The sequence below is a fragment of the Megalobrama amblycephala genome, linkage group LG20, assembly GCF_018812025.1.
Source record: "Megalobrama amblycephala isolate DHTTF-2021 linkage group LG20, ASM1881202v1, whole genome shotgun sequence".
NCBI lineage: Eukaryota > Metazoa > Chordata > Actinopteri > Cypriniformes > Xenocyprididae > Megalobrama > Megalobrama amblycephala.
The window spans coordinates 32,291,891-32,319,555 of NC_063063.1; the positions used below are offsets into that span (position 1 = coordinate 32,291,891).

Consider the following 27,665-nt stretch of genomic DNA (forward strand, 5'->3'; position numbering starts at 1 on the left):
TAATATAAAGCCACGAGAATATTTTTGGTGCGGCAAAAAAACAAAATAACGACTTATATAGTGATGGCCGATTTCAAAACACTGCTTCAGGAAGCTTCAGAGCGTTATGAATCTTTTGTGTCGAATCAGCAGTTCGGAGCGCCAAAGTCACGTGATTTCAGCAGTTTGACACGCGATCCGAATCATGATTTGACACAAAAGATTCATTTTCATTTAATTTAATTTTATTTTATTGTATTTCATTTTATTTTAGCATTTCATTTATTAATTTTTTATTTCATTTAGTTTAATTTAATTTCCTTTTATTTATTTCATTTTATTTTATTTTCATTTTATTTTATTTTATTGTATTTTATTTCTTTTCATTTCATTTTATTTCAGTGAATGTTTATTTTATTTCAAGTAACGAAATTTTTTAATGAATTTTTTTTTATTTTTGGTTTGCCAAAAAAAACAAAATAACGACTTATATAGTGATGGCCGATTTCAAAACACTGCTTAATGAAGCTTCGGAGCGTTATGAATCAGCGTATCGAATCAGCGGTTCAGATCGCCAAAGTCACGTGATTTCAGCAGTTTGGCGGTTTGACACTCGATCCAAATCATAATTCGACACAAAAGATTCATAATGCTCTGAAGCTTCCTGAAGCAGTGTTTTGAAATCGGCCATCACTATATAAGTCGTTATTTTGTTTTTTTGGCGCACCAAAAATATTCTCGTGGCTTTATAATATTAATATTGAACCACTGTACTCACATGAACTGATTTAAATATGTTTTTAGAATGGATCTTGAGAGAGGAAATGTCATTGCTGGCTATGCAGGCCTCACTGAGCCATCGGATTTCATCAAAAATATCTCAATTTGTGTTCTGAAGATGAATGAAGGTCTTACGGGTGTGGAACGACATGAGGGAGAGTAATAAATTACATTATTTTCATTTTTGGGTGAACTAACCCTTTCGCATGTAAACGCAGCAGTTTTCAGACGTTCCTGTAGATGGTGTGCAGATCTCAGCTGCTCTGGTCGTGGTTTCCGGCCCTTCAGGCATGTGGGAGACTTTCTCCACAACAAACTGAAAACCAGTTAACCACACAGGGTGTGGAATTTTCCAAAAACTCAACTTCATTATCAGTCTTAGACACAACAAACAATAGTTAAACTTTCATAATGAGCACAATGAGGCACAGGTACAGTATTTCCCTGTTCATTCAGTGTGGTTTAATCTGTAATACATCCTAATTTTTGACTTAAGAATTAAAGTGAAGTTAACATGATATGATGTTTCTGTCATACAGAAAAAAGATCTTAATCATTGGCTATTATGGTGGAAACTTTATCAAACAGAGTCTCATATACATATCCTGTGATCAGGACTATAATAACCATTGAAAACGACAAAATGTGATTAAAACGAGTAAAGTAACCAAAGTGCATTCCTTTTATCATTAGAAAGATGTCAACATATTTATTTAGTGTGAATGCATTCATAAATGAGATTAATTATACAGTGTGAGGTAAACTTTCCGTGTTGTGTTATTAGTTGTTGTAATAATGCGTAGTAGTTGCGTGACGGGTTGGGCGAGTCCATTCAGAGCAGGGGGTGCAGCTGCTTCATTTCGATATTAAATATTTATTATTATAACCGCGTCTAACTTCGTGAGGTATCATAAGTGATATTTCTGTGTACATTAATCCTGTTCACACTCAGATGAAGGTGATTAATAGTGTGTTTGTGTGTGTTTCGTGCTGTGCTGCGGTTCCGTGTTCCCCCCTGCTGTCTGTGCGTGTGGTCGGGCTCGTGCAGCAGCAGCGGCGGCGGCGGGATGAGCGGCGGACGCGCGCGGGGAAGATGATCTGAACGGCCGCATTTACCGATCCGGCCCGCGCGAGGAGACGCGCCGCTCGCTGTCCCGTGAGTATATACAGTGAAATAATGGACTTAATTGCAGTATATTTCACGATGTTTATGTGGGTTCGCGCGCGTGAGTGAGTAAGTTTCCCGCGACGCTCGCGGACGTCAGTAGCTTTTGTTCCCCGAGCGCAGGGAAACACCGAATTAAAGTCAGTCAGATTCTGCCATCGATAATAATTAAAGAAGAAACTTTCCTAAACTCGAGCAGAGTTTAAGCATAAACCATGTTCAGCTCGAACTGAGAACTCTCCAGAATCTCCAGAAACGTGCTGAAAAACTGTATTATTCAGTGTTTTATAGAATGCAGTATTTTAAGAGTATTCAGTATTTTGAGGGTATTTTAAGAGTATTCAGTATTTTGAGGGTATTTTAAGAGTATTCAGTATTTTGAGGGTATTTTAAGAGTATTCAGTATTTTATAGAATGCAGTATTTTAAGAGTATTCAGTATTTTGAGGGTATTTTAAGAGTATTCAGTATTTTAAGAGTATTCAGTATTTTGAGGGTATTTTAAGAGTATTCAGTATTTTATAGAATGCAGTATTTTAAGAGTATTCAGTAGTTTGAGGGTATTTTAAGAGTATTCAGTATTTTGAGGGTATTTTAAGAGTATTCAGTATTTTGAGGGTATTTTAAGAGTATTCAGTATTTTATAGAATGCAGTATTTTAAGAGTATTCAGTATTTTGAGGGTATTTTAAGAGTATTCAGTATTTTGAGGGTATTTTAAGAGTATTCAGTATTTTCGGGGTATTTTAAGAGTGTTCAGTATTTTATAGAATGCAGTATTTTAAGAGTATTCAGTAGTTTGAGGGTATTTTAAGAGTATTCAGTAGTTTGAGGGTATTGCAAGAGTATTCAGTATTTTATAGAATGCAGTATTTTAAGAGTATTCAGTAGTTTGAGGGTATTTTAAGAGTATTCAATAGTTTGAGGGTATTTTATGTGTATTCAGTATTTTATAGAATGCAGTATTTTCAGGGTATTTTAAAAGTATTCAGTATTTTATAAAATGCAGTATTTTCAGGGTATTTTAAGAGTATTCAGTATTTTAAGAGTATCCACTATTGTATAGAATGCAGTATTTTGACTGTATTTTAAGAGTATTCTGTATTTTGAGGGTATTCAATATTACAGAGTATTCTATATCATTGAAGAATTAAGTGTATTTGATATTTAGGTATTCTATTCAGTATTATTAGAGGTAACTTGAGTATTGAGCGATGAAATATAAACTACAACAGCACCAGAGTCTAATTAAAATGAGAGCAGCTCTAGAGTTTCTTGCCTGTAGTGAGCGCAGATTGTGTTTATCTAGTTATCAGTACAAAACCAGCTTGTTAATTCTGATCAGGCCGTATGCAAATGAGGGATTTTCACTTCTCACTGGGTTTGACCCGTGTGAGTTTCACATGGACTCATTTGAGAAGGGTTTGAGTTACTGCCTGCCCAGGTAACTGAAGAATCTTCTGGTTTTCAGCTCGTCTGATGTTTTGCTGTGAAGTGTTGTGACACGCAACACAATCTGTTCCTGGGGAAGCCAGTTTTTCCTCCAGTCGCTGGTATGAATGTGTGTTTGTTTCTCACCTCCAGCCGTCATTTTCCGCTGAACTGGCAAGCGTCCCGTGTGCAGCGCCCGCAGTGTGTGTTTCATGGTAAACGAACTGTGACTCTGTTCTGACCAAACCAGCCGGCTAAGGGTTTATGTCTCTTTCACCTTATTGAAAAGTGTTGATTAGTTGTGTTTATAGTGTCTCTGGAACTGAGCTAAATGTTTAGGTTAATGTGTGTAGTGAATAGTTGGGTGTATCTGGTTTATAGACATCATTTTGTCATTGTTAGACATCATAGGAATAAGAATGCAGAACAGGTTTTGCTATTCCTTTGACATAAAAGAGGCTGATTTTGACCTTTTGTGTGCCCATATAGACACTTGTGTTTAAATCCCCTCACTTATGTTTATGTGTTTTATCTTTTCTCTTGTATCTGTGCTGCTTTCCCACCATCTCTTTCAGATAGGCACACAGTGAGTGACGTTGATCGTTGTCTTGAGTTTGATCAGCTGAAAGGCCTTTGGACTTCAGGACTCGTTCAGAGGCCTTGTGCGATTGCACCTTTGTTGTACTGCAGTTGTGTTTTGATAACTAGGTCACGTAATACATGCGGCCGCAAACGCACACCACAGTGGAAGTTCCCATAATGAATCACAAGATAGTCTTTATGAGGTCGCTGATTTTCAGTTATTGCCAGTTCCATATTTTTGCTGCCTGTTGACATCAGACCCTGAGAGGGAAGTGCTTTATAAGCTCATGAATCATCAGAGATTGGCCAAGAAATCTGTGAACGGGCACACGCTTACTGCACTGACCACAGTGATGATTGAGCTTTATTCTACACTGCAGCTTAAACACTATGGAAGCTTGTTTCTGCCATGGAATAAAAAATAAAAAAGGTAATTGCGACTTTTTATCTCAGAATTGCGAGATATAAACTCACAATTACAAGTTAGGCCTATAAAGTCAGAATTAGATGACAAAGTCAGAATTGCACAATATAAAGTCAGAATTGCATGAAAAAAAAATCTCACAATTCTGAGAAAAAATGTCAGAATTGCGACTTTATATCTCGCAATTCTGACTTTGTCATCTAATTCTGACTTTGTCATGCAATTCTGACTTTATATCTCACAATTCTGACTTTGTATCACGCAATTCTGACTTTATATCTCACAATTCTGACTTTATACGCAATCTCTTTATATCTCGCAATTCTGACTTTATATCTCGCAATTCTGACTTTATATCTCACAATTCTGACTTTGTATCACGCAATTCTGACTTTATATCTCACAATTCTGACTTTATATCTCACAATTCTGACTTTGTATCATGCAATTCTGAATTTATATCTCACAATTCTGACTTTATATCACGCAATTCTGAATTTATATCTCACAATTCTGACTTTGTATCACGCAATTCTGACTTTATATCTCACAATTCTGAATTTATATCACGCAATTCTGAATTTATATCACGCAATTCTGAATTTATATCTCACAATTCTGAATTTATATCTCACAATTCTGAATTTATATCACGCAATTCTGAATTTATATCTCACAATTCTGACTTTATATCACGCAATTCTGAATTTATATCTCACAGTTCTGACTTTGTATCACGCAATTCTGACTTTATATCTCACAATTCTGACTTTATATCTCACAATTCTGACTTTATTTATATCTCACAATTCTGAATTTATATCATGCAATTCTGACTTTATATCTCACAATTCTGACTTTATATCTCACAATTCTGACTTTATATCTCACAATTCTGACTTTATTCTACAATTCTGATTTTATCATGCAATTCTGACTTTATATCTCACAATTCTGAATTTATATCTCACAATTCTGAATTTATATCATGCAATTCTGACTTTATATCTCACAATTCTGACTTTATATCTCACAATTCTGACTTTATATCTCACAATTCTGAATTTATATCTCACAATTCTGAATTTATATCATGCAATTCTGACTTTATATCTCAAAATTCTGAATTTATATCTCACAATTCTGACTTTATATCTCACAATTCTGAATTTATATCTCACAATTCTGAATTTATATCATGCAATTCTGACTTTATATCTCACAATTCTGACTTTATATCTCACAATTCTGAATTTATATCTCACAATTCTGAATTTATATCATGCAATTCTGACTTTATATCTCAAAATTCTGAATTTATATCTCACAATTCTGAATTTATATCATGCAATTCTGACTTTATATCTCAAAATTCTGAATTTATATCTCACAATTCTGACTTTATATCTCAAAATTCTGAATTTATATCTCACAATTCTGACTTTGTATCACGCAATTCTGACTTTATATCTCACAATTCTGAATTTATATCACGCAATTCTGACTTTATATCACGCAATTCTGACTTTATATCACGCAATTCTGACTTTATATCACGCAATTCTGACTTTATATCTCGCAATTCTGACTTTATATCTCGCAATTCTGAAATTCTGACTTTATATCACGCAATTCTGACTTTATATCACGCAATTCTGACTTTATATCACGCAATTCTGACTTTATATCACGCAATTCTGACTTTATATCTCACAATTCTGACTTTATATCTCACAATTCTGACTATATCGTACAATTCTGACTTTATCACGCAATTCTGACTTTATATCACGCAATTCTGACTTTATATCACGCAATTCTGACTTTATATCACGCAATTCTGACAATTCTGACTTTATATCTCACAATTCTGACTATATCGTGCAATTCTGACTTTATCACGCAATTCTGACTTTATATCACGCAATTCTGACTTTATCACGCAATTATATATCATTTACTCTTATTTGTATGTCTAATATGTTTCTTGTCTCGTCATATTCATTTATGAATTACATCAATCATTTCATATTAATCAAATAACAGCATGTTTTCATTTCAAAACGGCAAAATTTCATAGAAATGTTGATTAGTTTGCATCACTTGATATTGCTGTCGGTTGGTCGCTGAATATTTCAATCATAAAACGGTCGTCAAATATTAGCATACTCGCCACGTACTCTTTCAGTGCTAAAGCGAAGCATCACATTGGAATTCGTCTTCTGTGAACAGCAAGCCCCGCCTTCTTTGATCTAATTGGCCAGCTCGCTCGTTCTGACAGTAACAGGCAGACCAGACTAAAAATGTAACTTTTAAAATTTTTGTTTTGCAAAAGTGGTGCATAATGGAGTACAGCATCAATAATATCAAATATTGGGGGAGGACAATTTGGCCATTTCTAATTATTGGGGGGGGGACAATAATTAGCATGAGATGTGCATGAGATAGCAGTGAAAAATAACCTAAAATTCAGTCAGTTCTTCAGAAAAAGATCATCATGTGACATGGAAGTCATACGGACTTCTGTTTTGATGCTTTGTGGATTCAACAGAAAAGAGCATCATAAACTTTCTGCTAAACATCTACTTTTGTGTTTGAAAGCACGTGAGGGTGACTAAATAATGGCACAGCCATTCTTGAATGAACCAACCATTTAAAAGCAGCGTTGTACACATAATTCGATAATGTTGTATGTTGAAAACTCACATTTCTCAGCACTAGTGTGTGTTCGTGACCAGCGAGCGTCTGTTGCTCATGAATGCTGTCTTTGTGTGTCTCTGTGCGAGTGTGGGTTATTGCCTGGTAACAATTTAACCAGCGCTCTGTTAAACAGCCCATTTCCAGATGAACTTACAGTAAAATAAACTCTACTATAGGCCTGTTTATTGAAGCTTCACATTTGCGAGCAGACGCGGGTATGAAGTGAGGTTTGCCCTAATGAAAAGAGACGTTTGTGCTTGTCGCTCTTTCAAGACGCGTCTTTGTGTTTATGTTAAGCGGTCGGGCAGCTGTGTCTCGTGAAAGCGTTCTTTCCCGTTGCTCGTCCCTTGGTCCTTTACGCTACTATTGTGCAAGCTAACCAGATCGGTTTGGCAGCTCATTCACGTACGATACCTTGTGGCGTTCGGCGGCCTATAAACTCTTGGCTCCCTCTCAGCTTCATTTCTACATGTGTTTCACAATTGGATCTGTGATGTTTCTGTTGCCACAGAGTTGGCCGACCCTGTAAACGGCCCGCGGCCGCGCCTCTCCCGCTAGTTTAGTTTGGTTTGGCCCGAACCGTGAGGCGGCGTCAGCTTGCAGCGAGCTCATATGACTAATTGATTCGCTGCGACTTCCAAAAGCCCTGAAACCCTCGCCGGGCAGGTGCTGAATGGAGAGCTGCGGTTCTGCCCTTTTCTGGAGGGGTTTTCTATTCACGCTTTTGGTTTTGTGAAGATTTATGTCCAGAATGAGTTGGCGGCCATGTGGGCTCTGGGAACGTCAGCGAGGCTGTAACGTTAGACCTCTTGGGTGTGTTTAACAGCAGAAAGTTCATGCAAAACACACTGAAAGGACCGAGTTCCTCCTCCAACGTCTGCCTGAAGTGTTTTTATTGTGATAAACTTTCCTTTTCTGGATCTCTCACACCGCAAGTTCACTGTGAAAAGACCTTTATTTTGTGATTGTCTCGTCTGAAATTTGCACGAGGGGAAAGTCATTAACATGCCAGAAAATGAACACGTCATGCCTGCGGCTCACATACTGACAAGTTTTTCTCACGTGAATTCTTCAGGTGTTCGATGCATGAGTCTCTCTTGCACTTTAATTAGCTGCGCTATTCTGTTTGTCCTTCATTACAGGCCATCATATAAAAATAAAAATTCATGCATTGCTTTTTTTGCACTGGTAATGTACGTAGGTGTAACTCATGGGATGACAAGAATAATAACTCCAGTCTGTTCCTCATATGGTTTGAGCGACATGAGAGTGAGTGAATGATGACAGAAGTTCCTGTAATCTCTTTGTTTGTACCCGAAGGAAATGTGCCACTCCGCTGATTGGCCTGAAATGACTCTTAGCGTCGAGTCACGTATCCGCGGCGCTGAAATCAGTCTCGCCCTTCAGATAGAGCCTTATCGCTGCCCGGGCGTCCCGTGAGTGTGGAGATATCAGACACCCTCGACACCACTCGCAGCTCATGTGTGTCGCCACACGCTCCCATTAGACATGTCACGCAACATGTGTCCTGTTTACCCACTTCCTCTGGTCTGTCAGACGCCCAGCGCAACTATAAATAAGGATTTGATGTGCAGTCTATAATATAATTTTTCTGGATTCCATTTTAATGGTTTGAGTCATCAAAGAGAATGTCTAATCTAAAGAATATACAAGCATTAATAAGTTAATAAATACAGCCCTTTGAATCTGTAGTAAATTCCATTTTAGTTTCCACCCAAATTCTATGTTGGCTTTTAAATTTTCTGGATTTTGTGTATAATGCTTTGATACAAATTTACCATCAGAAATGGTGTAAATCAAATTAATTCCACATCATTGCACACTTTAGGATTTCACATATTTAACTCTTTTACCACCAGCAGTTCATCATTTTCAGATCATTTTCACAAAACTTTCATGGCCCCAAGAATATTTTATTGCATATTTCGGAACACATGAAAAGAAAGAACGGAGCCTCTGCTTTTAAACATCAACCAAAAACATGTTATTTTAGCTTCATGCATTCTTTTTATCAACACTTCAATGTGGTTAAATTTCATAAAAAGCAACATTTAAAAAAAAATCACATTCAGAATGATGATCAAAACATTTGCTGCATCCCAATTCGCATACTATCCGTCCTAAAAATAGTATTCGAAATAAGAATTAGTATGTCCCAAATCGTAGTATGTTGAAAGTATTCCAAAGATACCCGGATGGTCTATTTTTTCCAGTTAGAATTCGAATCCGTGCACACTTCTAACGGCTAATATTGCCCGCTGTGGACGAGGATTCAGTTAGAACTACAAATACGAATAAAAAGTGTTAAAAAACTACAAACATGACGGATGTGTGAGACCGACGGTTAAGATAAAGGGGTTTGAGAGTGATTAATTATCAGTATCTAACCTGATGTAAAGATATTAAATGTTATCCACATTATATTTCATCTGCAACAGCATTGTGAACTTTTATAACGATGCGTTTGGTCATTAACTTTTAAATGCATCATTATGCAAAGATGAGGAGAGTTCTCTGCATGAGACTGGGAGGTAAACGTGCAACTTCATTTCTCTCCGAAACAGTAGGAAATTAAATTTAATTGAATGTGGAGGATTTTAACTGCGACAAGATGATTGACAGGGTAGTTTAAACAGTTACGCATCCTGTAACTAAGCGACAGAACGTCTGTTAACGACGCAATTATGATGAGGTAGTATGTCCCAAAGCTTGCATACTCTTCTGCTGCACACTCACAAGTATGTACTTTTTCTTTACAAAAACAGTACTTTTAGGATGTAGTATAAGTAGGCGAATTGGGACGCAGCAATACAGGCATTTCCTCTTCATGGGTTTACGTTTCATTTGCTCACGTTCTGCAGTTTTGATTTCAATGATGATCGTGTTATTTTACACGTGCTTCTATCGATTGTTTCTGCTTCTTCCTCGCTTGTTTCTGAATTCGGATATTCTGTACTCTTTCAGAAGATGCAGTAATCCCTTGGTATACTAGTGTACGCGCACAGTCTTTCAAAGTATGCTTCATTTGACTCGTACACATACACAGGCGTTCGGCGCATGCGAAGTCTCTCGCCACGAGTTACAACAAACAATGGTACTTTTTAACCTCTTCGCAAGATCTCTCGTCGATATAGGCCTCCATCGTCGTTGTAGCTTGCATGCATTCCAGTTTGTTCTGTTTATGCAGTTTTTCTTTGACTACCTTGGGAATCGACGCCACCTTGTGGATAAAATAATATACAAGTACACGCAGTTACAAACATCTGGCAGTGCACATACTCTTATGATGACAAAATTCAAGCCACGCACACTGTTCGCTGACCCACGCATAAAAAGTCAAGTTTACTTTGGGCTTAATAGCGCCCTCTACCGTATAACCTAAGGCTGGGCGATATGGCCAAAAAAAATAAATCTTTTTTTTTTTTTTTCCCCAGAACGATTGACCGAATCACCGTTTTGTTTTTTATTTCTTTATTTTTATGTTTAACTAATAAACTTAAAAATTCAACTACAATATGATTCAAGCAACATTCTCTTTATTAACCATCTGGCTAAAAAAGTTTTATTCGCAATTGCACCACACCTGAAGTGATCAACATGGTGTAAAAGTAAAACCTAAAATGTAATTCACCCCTATTTGGGTGTGAGCAAAAACACGCCGTTTTTGTGTGTGTCCCTTTAAATGCAAATGAGCTGCTGCTCCCGCCCCCCTTTCCAGAAGAGGGCGGAGCTTTAACAGCTCAACAACAACAAAGCTGGAGAATCTCACGCAGCCAAAATGACGACGGTGTTCAGCCTTACATTGTTCAAACCGGAGTCGACACTGATGGAGAGACTCAGGAAGAAGTTACAAATTTTGGACGATGGTGGAGAAAGAGTTAATGACATAGCTGGCCAATTATGTTCATACAAACACATTTCACTATTACATCATCTGATCTATTTTTATCTTTTTTTATTGTTATTGCCTCTGTAATAAAAACCAATGATAAGTTCAGCAGTGAGAAGGCTGGACATGTGTGTGTGTGTATATAGTTTTAGTTTTTCCTGCTTTTTCTAATTTTTGCAGCAAACCAAACTTTTTCCAGGGATGCATTGAGTTCACCTTCGGTCGTGATGTGGCCTTCATTTCACATCATATTTTAAGCGTAAGAGATGCTGCATTTATGCATATAAAAATTACTCTTGAGGGTGAACACGACCCGCACTCAAACGCACAGAAAATGTACAAATCCAGTTATCTGAGCATTAGCTAAAGATGAATTGCTGCAAAGCTCTAAACTCACATCTGGCTCCAATCAGCTGCTCTTAGAGTCAGAGTTACTCGAGGAACGAGGCAGCTGTGTGTTTTGATAACCGTGGGGCCACACTTATTTTCAGCTTGTCCTGGAGGAAGAGATCACATGACCTTGCCTCCGGACGCGAGTCTACAATACGGAGCGATTTAGAGGACTCGCTCCCGCAGGCCGGGTTTAGCTTGTGTTTTGCACAAACTCGTGTAAATAAAATGGAATTTAGGGCAAAGTAAACCTGAGCTGTATTTATTGTTAACTTGTTAATGCTTTATGATTTATATATTCTGTTGATTAGACATGCTTTTTGGTGATTCAAACAATCAAAGTGTCATAAAACTAAGGAATAGGAAAGACGCCTCTATTGTAGGCTGCTATTTTTTCATTACTTCGACTGCTGCTCAAGGTCACGTTAACTTGACTTTCTTGCTCAAAGATAAACATAAAAGTTGGAAACTTTGTAATCCATCAACAGTTTATTGTTCCCTAAAGATGATTTCACAAGTAACGGTTGAAGTCGGGTGAATAATGTGTTTCAAACACATGTGCTTCTCTGTCCAGGGTGAAGAGGTCATCTGAAGAGCGTTCGGGTCAGCGCTGCACTTGAAGAATGAGCTTCACTAGAACTCTCTTGCACTGGAATGGACTGTGGCAAAGATGTGTGTTGCCATGGTAATTATTCACACTAAAACACTGGAAAAGAAGGCCGTCGATGATGTAACATCCAAAGAGTCTCTGCAGCTGGTAAGAAACGCCACTTCACTCAGTTTAAAGGTCGAGATGGATGTCAAACATCATGCGTAATGATCACTGTAGTTGATTTCAGCAGATTACAGCGGCACTGTAAGCTTTGGCTTAAATTATAATCATGGCAATCAAGTGTAATAATTCTAAATAGCTCACTATTTTTAGGTGTAGTAACCCAAAACTCACTTTATTTTCTGTATCCAGCTTATTTTAAACATTAAAACCCTGACATACTTCAAGTGAAATCATAGAACAAATTGGTGTGACGTAATTTAGAACAAAATCAGGCCAAAACTGAGGTTTTTTTCGGGAGTTTTAAACCGTAAACTTTCCAGAAAACCTGGTAAACACCTTGAAATGTGCGAGGCTTCTGCTGTCATTCCTTTCCAGTTATTTTATCTGTACAAAACAGTGCTTTATGCTGCTTGATATTGCAAATTGGCATTTGTTATATTATTTAATGGTTCACGAACGTATTGCTGAAACTCTGTTGTAATTGTTAAAATTTCCAAGGATCAGCGTTCTCCCCTAAAAGTGATCGTGCAGACCAAACTTTAAGACGTCAAGACTTGAAACTTTGAGGGATGGTAGTACTCACACCGTCACCAAGGCTTGCCCCAATCGGCCTGACGGGGGCGCTACAGCGGTCTAAAGTACAAAATCTTTCATAATGCCTCGGATTCGATTGTAGGTTTGCGAAATTTTAGGGTATTTTGAATTTATTGAAAAACCTACTTTTGCTTGGTTTTTTACTCGAAACCGAACCAGTGCAGCAAGATTATCTGGAGTCTGATTGTCAATAATTATCAAAAAAAGTGAAATTCCGATTCACGGTCTCTAAGGGCCGCCAAAACGTTTGAAGTGGGCGGAGCCACTTTTACTAAAATGGCTATAACTCGTAAACGGAATGAGATATTTTCACCAAATTTGGCACACCTATGCAAGAGCTCATTCTGTGGTTGCATTAAAAAGGACGCAGTGACTGGCCACTTGGTGGCGCTATAACAGGAAACAAAACATGAAAATGGCTATAACCACTTTTCCGTCAGTTCGATTTACTTGAAAATTGGCATGCAGTGTCTTTGTCCGAGGTGCCATGATTGTCCATGAGGACATTGACGCATCTCAAAAAACATGTCCGCCGTCAGCCAATGAATTTTGAGCAGCTATCAGACAAGGTATACTTTTGGAACGAAACTCGCTGGGCCTTTGTATAAAGGATTGTGTATCGCGTGATTTTCCGACATTCGTACCACATGGTAGAACTCCTCATTCTGAGCAACTTTGCCTTTTAGGACCGCCGCTGTCCATCAAATCGTTCATTAAATATCGGAGATTATTTCAAAAACCAACTTTGGCGAACTAATCCTAGGTTTTCCGCTCAACCTCGATAACTGTTAAAAAGCTTTATAAACCATATATTTACTATGGCAAATTGTCTGTATTTGCTGTAAATGGTGTTTTCCATCTATGATCGAGATGGTTACAGGCTTGCTAAATAAAACATAATACCTTTTTACGCATGTCCTGAAAGGCCTTAAAGTGCATGAACCACAATAATTGATTCTCATAGCTATATTTTCATTTATTATTGTGTTCATAAACGCACTGGATTGTAGTGCGGCTAATAAATCAATGACTTCCGTGGTGCCAAAATAAGGTGGCATGAGTCGCAGCAGTGAATCCCTACTAGAGTTCAGTTTCACGGGTTTGAGCCTGACTGATACTGGTTACCTGAGAATCCTCATGCTTTACATGATGTTTTGACCAAGATGCTCCTCTGATCTATCCATGTGTTTCTACAGCATGAGCCACCAACCATGAGCCAGGCCCTCTTCTCCTGCGGAATCATGGGTAAGTGCATTTGTTTCTCATCGAACAACTTTCTGTTCTGCATTTGGACCAGCGTATCTTCACCTGCATGAAAGAGTGAAACAGAAAGTGTGCCGCCCTCAACATCTGCTTATTTTTTTTTAATTTTAGTCTCAAGCTTGATACCCACGAGGCCTAGTTTTAGATGCCACAGGTGCATGTGCCAACCGGTGTCATGTGTGAACGGTTGGATGTTTGTGTGCTAGCATTGTCTCCAGAATAACTGAACAGAGGTAGTGAAATAATGGGGCTAGTCTTTGAGTGGAATAAACAGAGTTCACAGCCCAAAAGCAGATCAATAGGGTGTTGTGCTGCCGTTCGGTTGGCACCGGATCGCCTGCGATGGCACATAACGCCTTGCCCACAACGGTGTGTGCCGGGTAGGCTCCTTTTGTTTTGCTGTGCCCCCACGGCCAAAGCTTTTTTGGTTTTGACTTCAGAAAAATGCCTCTCTGCACCCAGACATGCTGTGCTGTCCTGATCCGCTGGGATAAAACTGAGAGACGCAGTGCATTGGAATCACCTGAGGTGAAGCACATTATATTCTTCATTTTTACGAACCGATATCGATTCTTAAATCCCAAGAATCGATTAGTCTAGTCTGTTTTCAGTTGATGAATGAGCAGAATATGTAGCGCCTCCCATCCAATAAATCGCAATAATCTTTGTTACTTTTGATATGAAGCAAAGTCTCAGATTTCAAATGACGTCCATCTTATTATGAGATTCAAAAAATAAATGCCATTTTGGCTCTGTTTAATGTGGCGTGACAGATCGCTTTAGCGCCTCAGTTAAAGAGAAGCATGTGATCATCCTCTCCTCCGCTTTAATACCAGTTACAGCGAAATAAACATGCATGAACATCTGAAGGTATGTTAAAATATACAGTACAACTTACTGAAATCCGTATCATGTCTCGTGTAATCGCTCAATCAGTGTTTCAACCTCGAAAGACGTCAATAAAATAGCTTCAATGTCACGTGACGTCACATTTACCTCAGAAAAACATATTCAAACTCATTAGTCAGCTAGAAAAGTGCTCTAGAAAGCATCATTCTGATAAATATAGCTATGCACCGTTACATATTCATTATAATGTTCTTCAACATTTAATGCATGTTTGAATAAATCAGTTATGACAGCCGCCATTTAAATGTTTATATTTATAAAAAATGAATTGGAATAGAAATATGATTATGTAATTCTAAACTTTATTTATAATAAAAACATCATTGAGTGTAATTTAAGTGTTTGTATATAAATAAGTTAATTTAACCTTCAGTATTATTATAGTAGCACCAGCTGACTCTCATGTGTCGTTTACAGCATTAGTTGAGAGATTTTTTTCCTCTAGAAAATTTGCTGAAATACTACATCCAAAATAATCGATATTGAATCGCAATCGAAGCTTGTGAATGGTAATCGAATCGAATCGTGAAAATTGTCAATACCCAGCCCTATTTTACAGTAAATTGCATTTTCCTGCCTGGAAATCGTAGGGCCCCAAATATAGACTGTAGAGTGTGAGAGTGTTTCTCATGTCTCAGTTTCACATCATTCTGAGTTATCACAGCTCTGGCGATGTAGTTCGACAGTAGTTGGTCAGCGGTCTCATGCGGTGCACTAGTGTTTTTCACGATCTCAACACACAGATGTTTGGCAGCCTGCCACCAATCAGACAGCTCTATTTCTGGCCCCTTTTGTTTCTTAGGCACAGCTGTGTTGTTTGTGAACCTCTACAGGCTCTTCCTGTGAACTCGGCCCTTCTGCTTCTCTTTTGTTCTTCTCTGTCATGTTAAAGAAACATGTCAGACTGGAGGTTGATGTATTTACTGGATCAGATCTGAATTTTTTTTGCTGTGGTTTTGACCCTTTTTCATGGGAAGTTGTGAAATGTTGTGACGCTCGTAAATGCATTAGCCTCCTTCATGCGAATTGAAATGTTCTTAGTCATGTTTCTTTGTGATTTGTCTACTTGTTTTTATTTTATGCGCAATGCACAAAGTCATCTGTTGTGAGTATGATTTTTGGGGGGGGGTCTACTTGGAATTTTTCTTATAAGAATTGTGATTTCGATTTAAAATGCAATAAAAAATATATAGGTTTACTGTGCTGATTGTAGTTATACATCAGAATGGCTATAAAAATATTATTTATTATTACTAAATAAAAATCTAAAAATTACTAAAACATGTAAAAATTTATATTTCACTGTAAAATCAAGAATTATGAAATTAAAAATATAAAAATTACTAAATAAAGCAAAATAAATTTTAATAATTTTAAAATAAAAGACAATTACAATACAGTCCAAAAGTTTGGAACCACTAAGATTTTTAATGTTTTTAAAAGAAGTTTCATCTGCTCACCAAGGCTACATTTATTTAATTAAAAATACAGTAAAAAACAGTAATATTGTGAAATATTATTACAATTTAAAATAACAGTGTACTATTTAAATATATTTCACAAAGTAATTTATTCCTGTGATGCAAAGCTGAATTTTCAGCATCGTTACTCCAGTCTTCAGTGTCACATGATCCTTCAGAAATCATTCTAATATGCTGATCTGCTGCTCAAGAAACATTTAATGTGTACAATTGTACAAAATATTTGTGTACAATATATTTTTTCAGGATTATTTGATGAATAGAAAGTTCAAAAGAACAGTGTTTATCTGAAATCTAATCTTTTGTAACATTATAAATGTCTTTACTGCCACTTTTGATTGATTTAATGCATCCTTGCTGAATAAAAGTATTCATTTCTTTAATTTCTTTTCAAAAAAATAAAAATAAAAATTCTTACTGACCCCAAACTTTTGAACGGTAGTGTATAATGCTACAGAAGCTTTGTATTTCAGATAAATGCTGTTCTTTTGAACTTTCTATTCATCAAGGAATCCTGAAAAAAAAAAAAAAAGTACACAACTGTTTTCAACATTGAAAATAATCATAAATGTTTCTTGAGCAGCAGATCAGCATATTAGAATGATTTCTGAAGGATCATGTGACACTGAAGACTGGAGTAACGATGCTGAAAATTCAGCTTTGCATCACAGGAATAAATTACTTTGTCAAATATATTTAAATAGTACACAGTTATTTTAAATTGTAATAATATTTCACAATATTACTGTTTTTTACTGTATTTTTAATTAAATAAATGTAGCCTTGGTGAGCAGACGAAACTTCTTTTAAAAACATTAAAAATCTTAGTGGTTCCAAACTTTTGGACTGTACTGTATACTTTAATTTTACAATACAACAGTGAAATTACAATGCTAATATTAATGGCTTAATTTCTTCATTTTCAAATGTTCAAACATTTATTTTGACAGGAGTTCTCTTTTGTTGTTGTTGAATGATTAGTTCACTTTCAAATAATATTTTCCTGATAATTTACTCACCCCTATGTCATCCAAGATGTTCATGTCTTTCTTTCTTCAGTCGAAAAGAAATGAAGGTTTTTGATGAAAACATTCAAAGATTTTTCTCCTTATAGTGGACTTCACTGGCCTCCAAACGGTTAAAGGTCAAAATTACAGTTTCAGTGCAGCTTCAAAGGGCTTTAAACGATACCAGACGAGGAATAAGAGTCTTATCTAGCGAAACCATCAGTCATTTTCAAAACAAAATACAACTGTATATGCTTTATAAACACAAAATATCTCCTTGCATGTGCTTCCGCTTTCTGTTTTTCTTCAAAAAGCTTACGCTGAATGTCCTAAGCCTTCCCTATTCTACTTGCGGCGCCAGTTACATTTTTTCTGTAAGTAGAATAAGGAAGGTGTAGGACATACAGCGTAAACTTTTTGAAGAATACGAAAATGCGATTTTGGCGGAAGCACTTGGAAGGCGATCATTTGTTTATAGAAAGCATATGCATTTACATTTTTTTTTTAAAATGACCGATCGTTTCTCTAGACTCTTATTCCTCGTCTGGGATCGTTTAAAGCCCCTTGAAGCTGCACTGAAACTGTAATTTTGACCTTCAACCATTTGGAGGCCATTATATGGAATGTTTTCATCAAAAAACTTAATTTCTTTTCGACTGAAGAAAGAAGGACGTGAACATCTTGGATGACATGGGGGTGAGTAAATTATCAGGAAAATTTTATTTGAAAGTGAACTAATCCTTTAATCACTTCTCTTAAGGCATCTTTACACAGCTGATTTATGGCTGTTCTGAAGCGGGTCTGTACCTGCTCAGAATTCAGTGTAAAGACGCAATGCCATGTTAAAGAAGACCTAAAATATGCCGGGTCTGACCCACCTCAGCCCCCAGTATCAAAGGCGAGTCTGATACTGTTCAGGTTCAGTGTAAATGAACGTGAAATATAGCCGCTCTAAACTACGTCATTGTCATGACAACCAAAAGCATTCCAGTCAGCTCAGGCGGCGCGAGATTCAAGAAGCAGGGGACGAAACATATAACTTAGGGCAAATAATAAAAATAATGTCTTCCAACAAGGGGCATTGAAGTAAAAGAGTCCTGTACTCACACCGTGAAGCAAACCACCAAAATAACAGCAGAGAATCGTCGTGTGTCATCAATTGGCTTTCGCCGTTTGTAATCTTCCCATGAGGAGACTGTCAGATCAACGCGCTGCTACATTTTTCCCAGATAAGGTAAATGCTTAACACAATCGGCGTCACTGTGATTGTGTAGGCTACTGTTATATTATATTCCAAAAATCATCTCCTTGAGGACGATATTTCACCCACACACACGACGGTCTATCTGGTGATCTGCTGCTGCCTGACACACGCAAATGCTAGCATAATTTGTTGTTTTTGTCTCTTTGAAAAAAAAAAAAAAAAATGTTCGACCTCTTTTAATCCTGTTGTGAACTACCCGGTGTAATAATGAATAATTTTTTGTTGCATCGTTCAATTTTTATTATGACAAACATCAAAGCGTGAGATAAAGCACGCAGTTTACTACTTTAAATTTTCGTATTTTTTTTTATTTCGAGTTATATTTCATTGTTTATTATTTAATTATTTTTAAATTCATTTTGTTAAAACTGTTAGTTTTGAAATACTTATGTTCAAAGCATTGTTTCCCGCGATTTTAATTCCTGTGTAAATGCATTTATGCCGCTTCAGAGGAGCATTAAACAGTCTGTGTAAATGCACATTTTTGTGATTTTATGCCGCTTCAGAGTTGGTTTCTGTGCCGCTTTTTCTGTGTAAAGATGCCTATAGAGTGATACAGTCGTGACGTCAAAACCTTAGGAAAGTTTTCCGGGTTTTTATAATGAAGTCAAGAGTAAAATAATGTCTGTGGTAAAAGTTGATGATACTTGAATATTATATTTCACACACAAAAAAATCGATCTGATAATTGCACTGAGACATATCATTTTATTTTGATTAATTGTGATCGTCTCTGATTCTCACTCTGTGTTTTGTTTTGTAGAGTCCGGACGGTGGCCGGAGGTGTGTGGCGTCCAGCAGCGGCCCATGGGCTCCAGCCTGGAGAGCCTGTGGGACAGCGTGCGCGAGACGGGTGCCACGGGAAGCATCAGCGGTTTGCTGCGTGATCTGAGTCTGAGCGAAGCGCCCTCTCCTGGCAGCGCCGCCCCGCCCAGCAAACGCCAGTGCCGCTCGCTCTCCTGCTCCGACGAGCTGGGCTGTCGCTCATCGTGGCGGCCGCAGGGCTCGCGCGTGTGGACGGCCGTGGAGAAGCGCCGCTGCCACAGCGGGGGAAGTGTTCATCGCGGAGCCTTCGCTCCGTCCGGGTTTCCCGCCATGCAGCGCAGCTCCAGCTTCAGTCTGCCGACACGCACCGAACCCTTCGGCCACGGCTTCTCTTTCTCCGCGTCCCCGCAGACGCCGCAGCCTCTCTACCTCTCGCACGAACAGATCTGCCCGACTGAGCCCAGCTCGCCCGAATCAACACCCGAGCTGGAGCGCCGCAGCAGTCAGGGCGGACTGGCCCGCAGCCGATCGCAACCCTGCGTCCACAACGACAAGAAGATCGGCGTGAAGCGGAGGAGACCGTCGGACTCTCACAAACAGAGGCCTTCATTGGACCTGCTCAAGATGACACAGGTGTGTGTGTGTGTGTGTTCCTGAATGAATGCTTCAGTCAACCAGTAGCAGATGTTCCTGTGATGATCTCTGCTGGTCGTCTGTAGTCGCTGATCACCCTCATCTGGTTAACACACGGACTCCAGGAACTGACCTGCTCGAGAACTCAACCATTACAGGAGCACAACCCTCTGTGTGTGTGTGTGTGTGTGTGTGTGTGTGTGTTTATTGTTTGCTGTAGCCACGCACACACACACACACACACAATGTTGATCATTGTGTCAGTGGAAAAAGGTCTCTGTTTACAAACCAAATACTCAGTTGCCCATGGTAATGATTCATGACCGCTGATGTAATGCGTAAGAGCTGGTAAGTTAGTTGTCAGTAGTGAAATACCAGATGATTGATTTCTGCCATCAGATCATTACGTGGCCAGTTAACAGAAGAGGTTTTTAATATCCAGTTCTTAAAAGTTGCGTCACAGTTGCAAACTGACTTATTACATAACATTTTCATTTCTGCATTTTAAATGTGCATATAAGGGCAGTTCAGCAGCATCTAGATGAGCTCAAAACTACAGACGCGAACTAAAACTAGAGTTCAGTGGCCGGTTGCATAAACTGCTCAGACTAGTCTAGAAGTTAGTCATCTGTATTTTTTCTTTAAGATTGGTTAAGTCATAAAAAAGGTATATCAGTGTAAATTAATTTGGAAAAGTAAGACTTATTACCTCTTGTCTAATTGCTAGTTGGTCAAACTAGTTCTTAAAGGGATAGTTTACCCAAAAACGAAAATTGTCATCAGTTATTCACTCTCACAAGACTTCTGTGCATCTTTGAAACACATATTTTTAGTGAAATCTTGGAGATTTCTGTCCCTCTGTTGAAAGTTTGTTCACCCAAAACTCTTCATAAAGAGATCATAAAATAAATCCAGATAAATAGAGTTCAGTTTTAACATGGAGGCTAAGTTAATGCAACTGGCCCCAGATTTCAGTGGGTCTTTAAATTGTATATATTGTGTTATAAATGTTCTAGACACCATTAGAAACCGTCTCTGTTGAACTCTAGCAGTGAGGAACAGTCACTCGCTGCTGCTGACGTAACTTGAACTAAATTGATCTGAATAATGACACTATTGTCTTTTTAGAGCTGCTTTATAGCTGAAATTGAATTGGTCTCATATTTAAAGTTTGCATCATTGATTCCGTTATTTTCCTGTTTATTACTGTGAAGCTGCTTTAGAAAAAAAGCTTTTTCTGCTGCTGATGTCACAGGTGTTTTTTTGCTGCTGATGTCACAATGTCACGTGTTTTTCTGCTGCTGACGTCACGTTTTTTTTTTCTGCTGCTGACGTGTTTTTTTCTGCTGCTGACATTGTGTTTTGCTGCTGACAGTGTTTTTTTGCTGCTGACGTCACGTTTTTCTGTTGTTGACGTCACAACGTCATGTGTTTTTCTGCTGCTGTCACGGTTTTCTGCTGCTGACGTCACGTTTTTCTGTTGTTGACGTCACAACGTCATGTGTTTTTCTGCTGCTGTCACGGTTTTCTGCTGCTGACGTCATGTTTTTCTGTTGTTGACGTCACAACGTCATGTGTTTTTCTGCTGCTGTTATTTTTTTCTGCTGCTGACGTCACATTTTTCTGTTGTTGACGTCACAACGTCATGTGTTTTTCTGCTGCTGTCACGGTTTTCTGCTGCTGACGTCACGTTTTTCTGTTGTTGACGTCACAACGTCATGTGTTTTTCTGCTGCTGTCACGGTTTTCTGCTGCTGACGTCACGTTTTTCTGTTGTTGACATGTTTTTCTGCTGCTGACGTCACGTTTTTCTGTTGTTGACGTCACAACGTCATGTGTTTTTCTGCTGCTGTCACGGTTTTCTGCTGCTGACGTCACGTTTTTCTGTTGTTGACGTCACAACGTCATGTGTTTTTCTGCTGCTGTCACGGTTTTCTGCTGCTGACGTCACGTTTTTCTGTTGTTGACATGTTTTTCTGCTGCTGACGTCACGTTTTTCTGTTGTTGACGTCACAACGTCATGTGTTTTTCTGCTGCTGTCACGGTTTTCTGCTGCTGACGTCACGTTTTTCTGTTGTTGACGTTTTTCTGCTGCTGACGTCACGTTTTTCTGTTGTTGACGTCACAACGTCATGTGTTTTTCTGCTGCTGTCACGGTTTTCTGCTGCTGACGTCACGTTTTTCTGTTGTTGACATGTTTTTCTGCTGCTGACGTCACGTTTTTCTGTTGTTGACGTCACAACGTCATGTGTTTTTCTGCTGCTGTCACGGTTTTCTGCTGCTGACGTCACGTTTTTCTGTTGTTGACGTTTTTCTGCTGCTGACGTCACGTTTTTCTGTTGTTGACGTCACAACGTCATGTGTTTTTCTGCTGCTGTCACGGTTTTCTGCTGCTGACGTCACGTTTTTCTGTTGTTGACATGTTTTTCTGCTGCTGACGTCACGTGTGTTTTTCTGCTGCTGATGTCACAATGTCATGTGTTTTTCTGCTCCTGACATCACATGTTTTTCTGCTGCTGATGTCACGTGTGTTTTTCCCACAGAAGCTGCAGGACTTTCACAGTCTCAGCTGTCCAGGATTCACCGGCGATGACCAAACGCTTCCATCCAGCAACCTGACGCTCCACGACGAAGGCGACATCACATCTGACCGGACTCAGTGCGGCACCAAAGAGGACGCCGTCATCCACCAATCCGAGGGCAGCTGGCCGGGAGCAAAGGAGCGCGAGTGTCTGTGGGCGGGGCTGTGCAGCCGGAGGGGGCGGGACGTATTCCAACTGGGTGGAGAACTGGACATCGAGCAGATTGAGAGAAACTGAGATGATCCCAGCATTAGCGGACAGGACGCTCCTGTTGGATTATTATGGGATGAACGCTTCAGTAAGTGCACGCGAGGCACACGTAATCGACTCAGGGTGAAGGACGTCACGAACGTGATCCGACAACATGAGAACACGCACACACACACACACACACACACACACACACACACACACACACACACACACACGTTTAGATTAGCAGGCGTTTCACACGAGAAACACTCGCGCTCTGACGTTCATACGCATCTCACACACACACAAACACACACACACACACACACACACACATTAAAGGGCTTCAGATGTGTAACAGTAGTAATATCAGGTAATTGAGTTCCTCACTGGTGAAAAAAGCTATTAGAACTATTTTTGTCTTTTTTACATTGAGTAACTACAGAAGTAAATGTACTTATTTCTCTATGAATAAACAGCATTTTAATGCGTTTGTAAGAGCGCTGTGGTGTGTTACTGATTGTGACTCTGAATCTCACGTCTGGCTCATATTTCACCCTGAAATAAACAAGTTGTGTGGCATTATTTTCCTGATATTTATGCAAATGACCATAATGTGAGTAAATCTCATTACTGTAATGCTAATGTGCTTTTGGCATTGTATTCATGCTGATTTTAATAAAAAAGCATAAAGAGTCAAAACTGAAGTGTCAATGATGACGGATGATTTCGATTTAAGCATTACATTAATGTACTTAATTATCATGAAAATAATGTCAGTGTAAATGGTCTTAATTGCTGTCAGGCAGTGTGTACTAACTGTGAAGAGCCCTTTTTGTCATATTGCATGGTGCCCCCCCTCACTCAAACACACTCACTCAAAAACGCATACACTCACATACACACACTCTCACTCAAACACACTCATACATGCATACTCACTTAAACATGCATACTCACTCACTCAAACACACTCACTCAAACACACTGCATACACACACTTAAACATGCATACTCACACACTCGCTCAAACACACTCACTCAAAAACATGCATACTCACACACTCGCTCAAACACACTCACTCAAAAACGCATACACACACACTCAAACACACTCACTCAAACACACTCACACAACATGCATACTCACACACTCACTCAAACACACTCACTCAAACACACTCAAACATGCATACTCACACACTCACTCAAACACACTCACTCAAAAACGCATACACACACTTAAACATGCATACTCACACTCACTCAAACACACTCAAACATGCATACTCACACACTCACTCAAACACACTCAAACATGCATACTCACACACACTCACTCAAACACACTCAAACATGCATACTCACACACTCACTCAAACACACTCACTCAAAAATGCATACACACTTAAACATGCATACTCACACACTCACTCAAACACACTCAAACATGCATACTCACACACTCACTCAAACACACTCACTCAAAAATGCATACACACACTTAAACATGCATACTCACACACTCACTCAAACACACTCAAACATGCATACTCACACACTCACTCAAACACACTCAAACATGCATACTCACACACTCACTCAAACACACTCGCTCAAACACACTCACTCAAAAATGCATACACACACTTAAACATGCATACTCACACACTCACTCAAACACACTCGCTCAAACACACTCAAACATGCATACTCACACACTCACTCAAACACACTCACTCAAACACACTCAAACATGCATACTCACACACTCACTCAAACACACTCACTCAAAAATGCATACACACACTTAAACATGCATACTCACACACTCACTCAAACACACTCGCTCAAACACACTCAAACATGCATACTCACACACTCACTCAAACACACTCACTCAAACACACTCAAACATGCATACTCACACACTCACTCAAACACACTCAAACATGCATACTCACACACTCACTCAAACACACTCAAACATGCATACTCACACACTCACTCAAACACACTCGCTCAAACACACTCAAACATGCATACTCACACACTCACTCAAACACACTCACTCAAAAATGCATACACACACTTAAACATGCATACTCACACACTCACTCAAACACACTCGCTCAAAACACACTCAAACATGCATACTCACACACTCACTCAAACACACTCACTCAAACACACTCAAACATGCATACTCACACACTCACTCAAACACACTCACTCAAAAATGCATACACACACTTAAACATGCATACTCACACACTCACTCAAACACACTCGCTCAAACACACTCAAACATGCATACTCACACACTCACTCAAACACACTCACTCAAACACACTCAAACATGCATACTCACACACTCACTCAAACACACTCACTCAAAAATGCATACACACACTTAAACATGCATACTCACACACTCACTCAAACACACTCACTCAAACACACTCAAACATGCATACTCACACACTCACTCAAACACACTCAAACATGCATACTCACACACTCACTCAAACACACTCACTCAAACACACTCAAACATGCATACTCACACACTCACTCAAACACACTCACTCAAAAATGCATACACACACTTAAACATGCATACTCACACACTCACTCAAACACACTCAAACATGCATACTCACACACTCACTCAAACACACTCAAACATGCATACTCACACACTCACTCAAACACACACTCAAAAATGCATACACACACTTAAACATGCATACTCACACACTCACTCAAACACACTCGCTCAAAAATGCATACACACACTTAAACATGCATACTCACACACTCACTCAAACACACTCGCTCAAACACTCACTCAAAAATGCATACACACACTTAAACATGCATACTCACACACTCACTCAAACACACTCAAACATGCATACTCACACACTCACTCAAACACACTCGCTCAAACACACTCACTCAAAAATGCATACACACACTTAAACATGCATACTCAGACACTCGCTCAAACACACTCGCATACTCAGACACTCACTCAAACACACTCACTCAAACACACTCAAACATGCATACTCACACACTCACTCAAACACACTCACTCAAACACACTCAAACATGCATACTCACACACTCACTCAAACACACTCGCTCAAACACACTCACTCAAAAATGCATACACACACTTAAACATGCATACTCAGACACTCACACAAACACACTCGCATACTCAGACACTCACTCAAACACACTCGCTCAAACACACTCACTCAAACACTCACACACACACACTTAAACATGCATACTCACACACTCACTCAAACACACTCAAACATGCATACTCACACACTCACTCAAACACACTCAAACATGCATACTCACACACTCACTCAAACACACTCGCTCAAACACACTCACTCAAAAATGCATACACACACTTAAACATGCATACTCACACATTCACTCAAACACACTCAAACATGCATACTCAGACACTCGCTCAAACACACTCGCATACTCAGACACTCACTCAAACACACTCGCTCAAACACACTCACTCAAACACTCACACACACACTTAAACATGCATACTCACACACTCACTCAAACACACTCAAACATGCATACTCAGACACTCACTCAAACACACTCGCTCAAACACTCACACACACACTTAAACATGCATACTCACACACTCACTCAAACACACTCAAACATGCATACTCACACACTCACTCAAACACACTCGCTCAAACACACTCACTCAAACACTCACACACACACTTAAACATGCATACTCACACACTCACTCAAACACACTCAAACATGCATACTCAGACACTCGCTCAAACACACTCGCATACTCAGACACTCGCTCAAACACACTCACTCAAACACTCACACACTCACTCAAACATGCATACTCACTCAAACACACTCACTCAAAAACGCATACACTTAAACATGCATACTCACACACTCGCTCAAACACACTCAAAAACACATACACTCACACACACTCACTCAAACACACTCAAACATGCATACTCACACACTCACTCAAACACACTTAAACATGCATACTCACACACTCGCTCAAACGCACTCACTCAAAAACACACACTCACACACACTCACTCATACACACTTAAACATGCATACTCACACACTCGCTCAAACACACTCGCTCAAACACACTCGCTCAAACACACTCACTCAAACACTCACACACACACACACTTAAACATGCATACTCACACACTCGCTCAAACACACTTAAACATGCATACTCACACACTCGCTCAAACACACTCGCTCAAACACACTCACTCAAACACTCACACACACACTTAAACATGCATACTCACACACTCGCTCAAACACACTCACTCAAACACACACACACACACTTAAACATGCATACTCACACACTCGCTCAAACACACTCACTTAAACACTCACACACACACACTTAAACATGCATACTCACACACTCGCTCAAACACACTCACTTAAACACACACACACACACACTTACATGCATACTCACACACTCGCTCAAACACACTCACTCAAAAATGCATACACACACTTAAACATGCATACTCACACACTCGCTCAAACACACTCAAACACGCATACACTCGCACACACAAACACACATACACACTCACTCACACACTCGCTCAAACACACTCAAAATCGCATACGCACACACACACACGTACACACTCTCACATACTCTCACACACACTCACACAGGCACACAAGCACGCACACTCATGTACACACTCTCAAGCACACACACACACAGCTCTCACACACACACACACACACACACAC

General features: G+C 39.1%; 1 protein-coding gene across 1 annotated transcript; it reads left to right on the plus strand.

Moving 5' to 3' along the window:
- Positions 1-1,769: 1,769 nt before the first annotated feature.
- On the plus strand, positions 1,770-23,323 carry fam53b (family with sequence similarity 53 member B). The gene is made up of 5 exons (XM_048170257.1): positions 1,770-1,915; positions 11,934-12,116; positions 13,925-13,973; positions 19,416-20,050; positions 22,593-23,323. The coding sequence occupies exons 2-5, from the start codon at positions 12,030-12,032 to the stop codon at positions 22,866-22,868; spliced, it is 1,047 nt and encodes a 348-aa protein (XP_048026214.1). The 5' UTR covers positions 1,770-1,915; positions 11,934-12,029; the 3' UTR covers positions 22,869-23,323.
- The last annotated feature ends 4,342 nt before the right edge of the window (positions 23,324-27,665 follow it).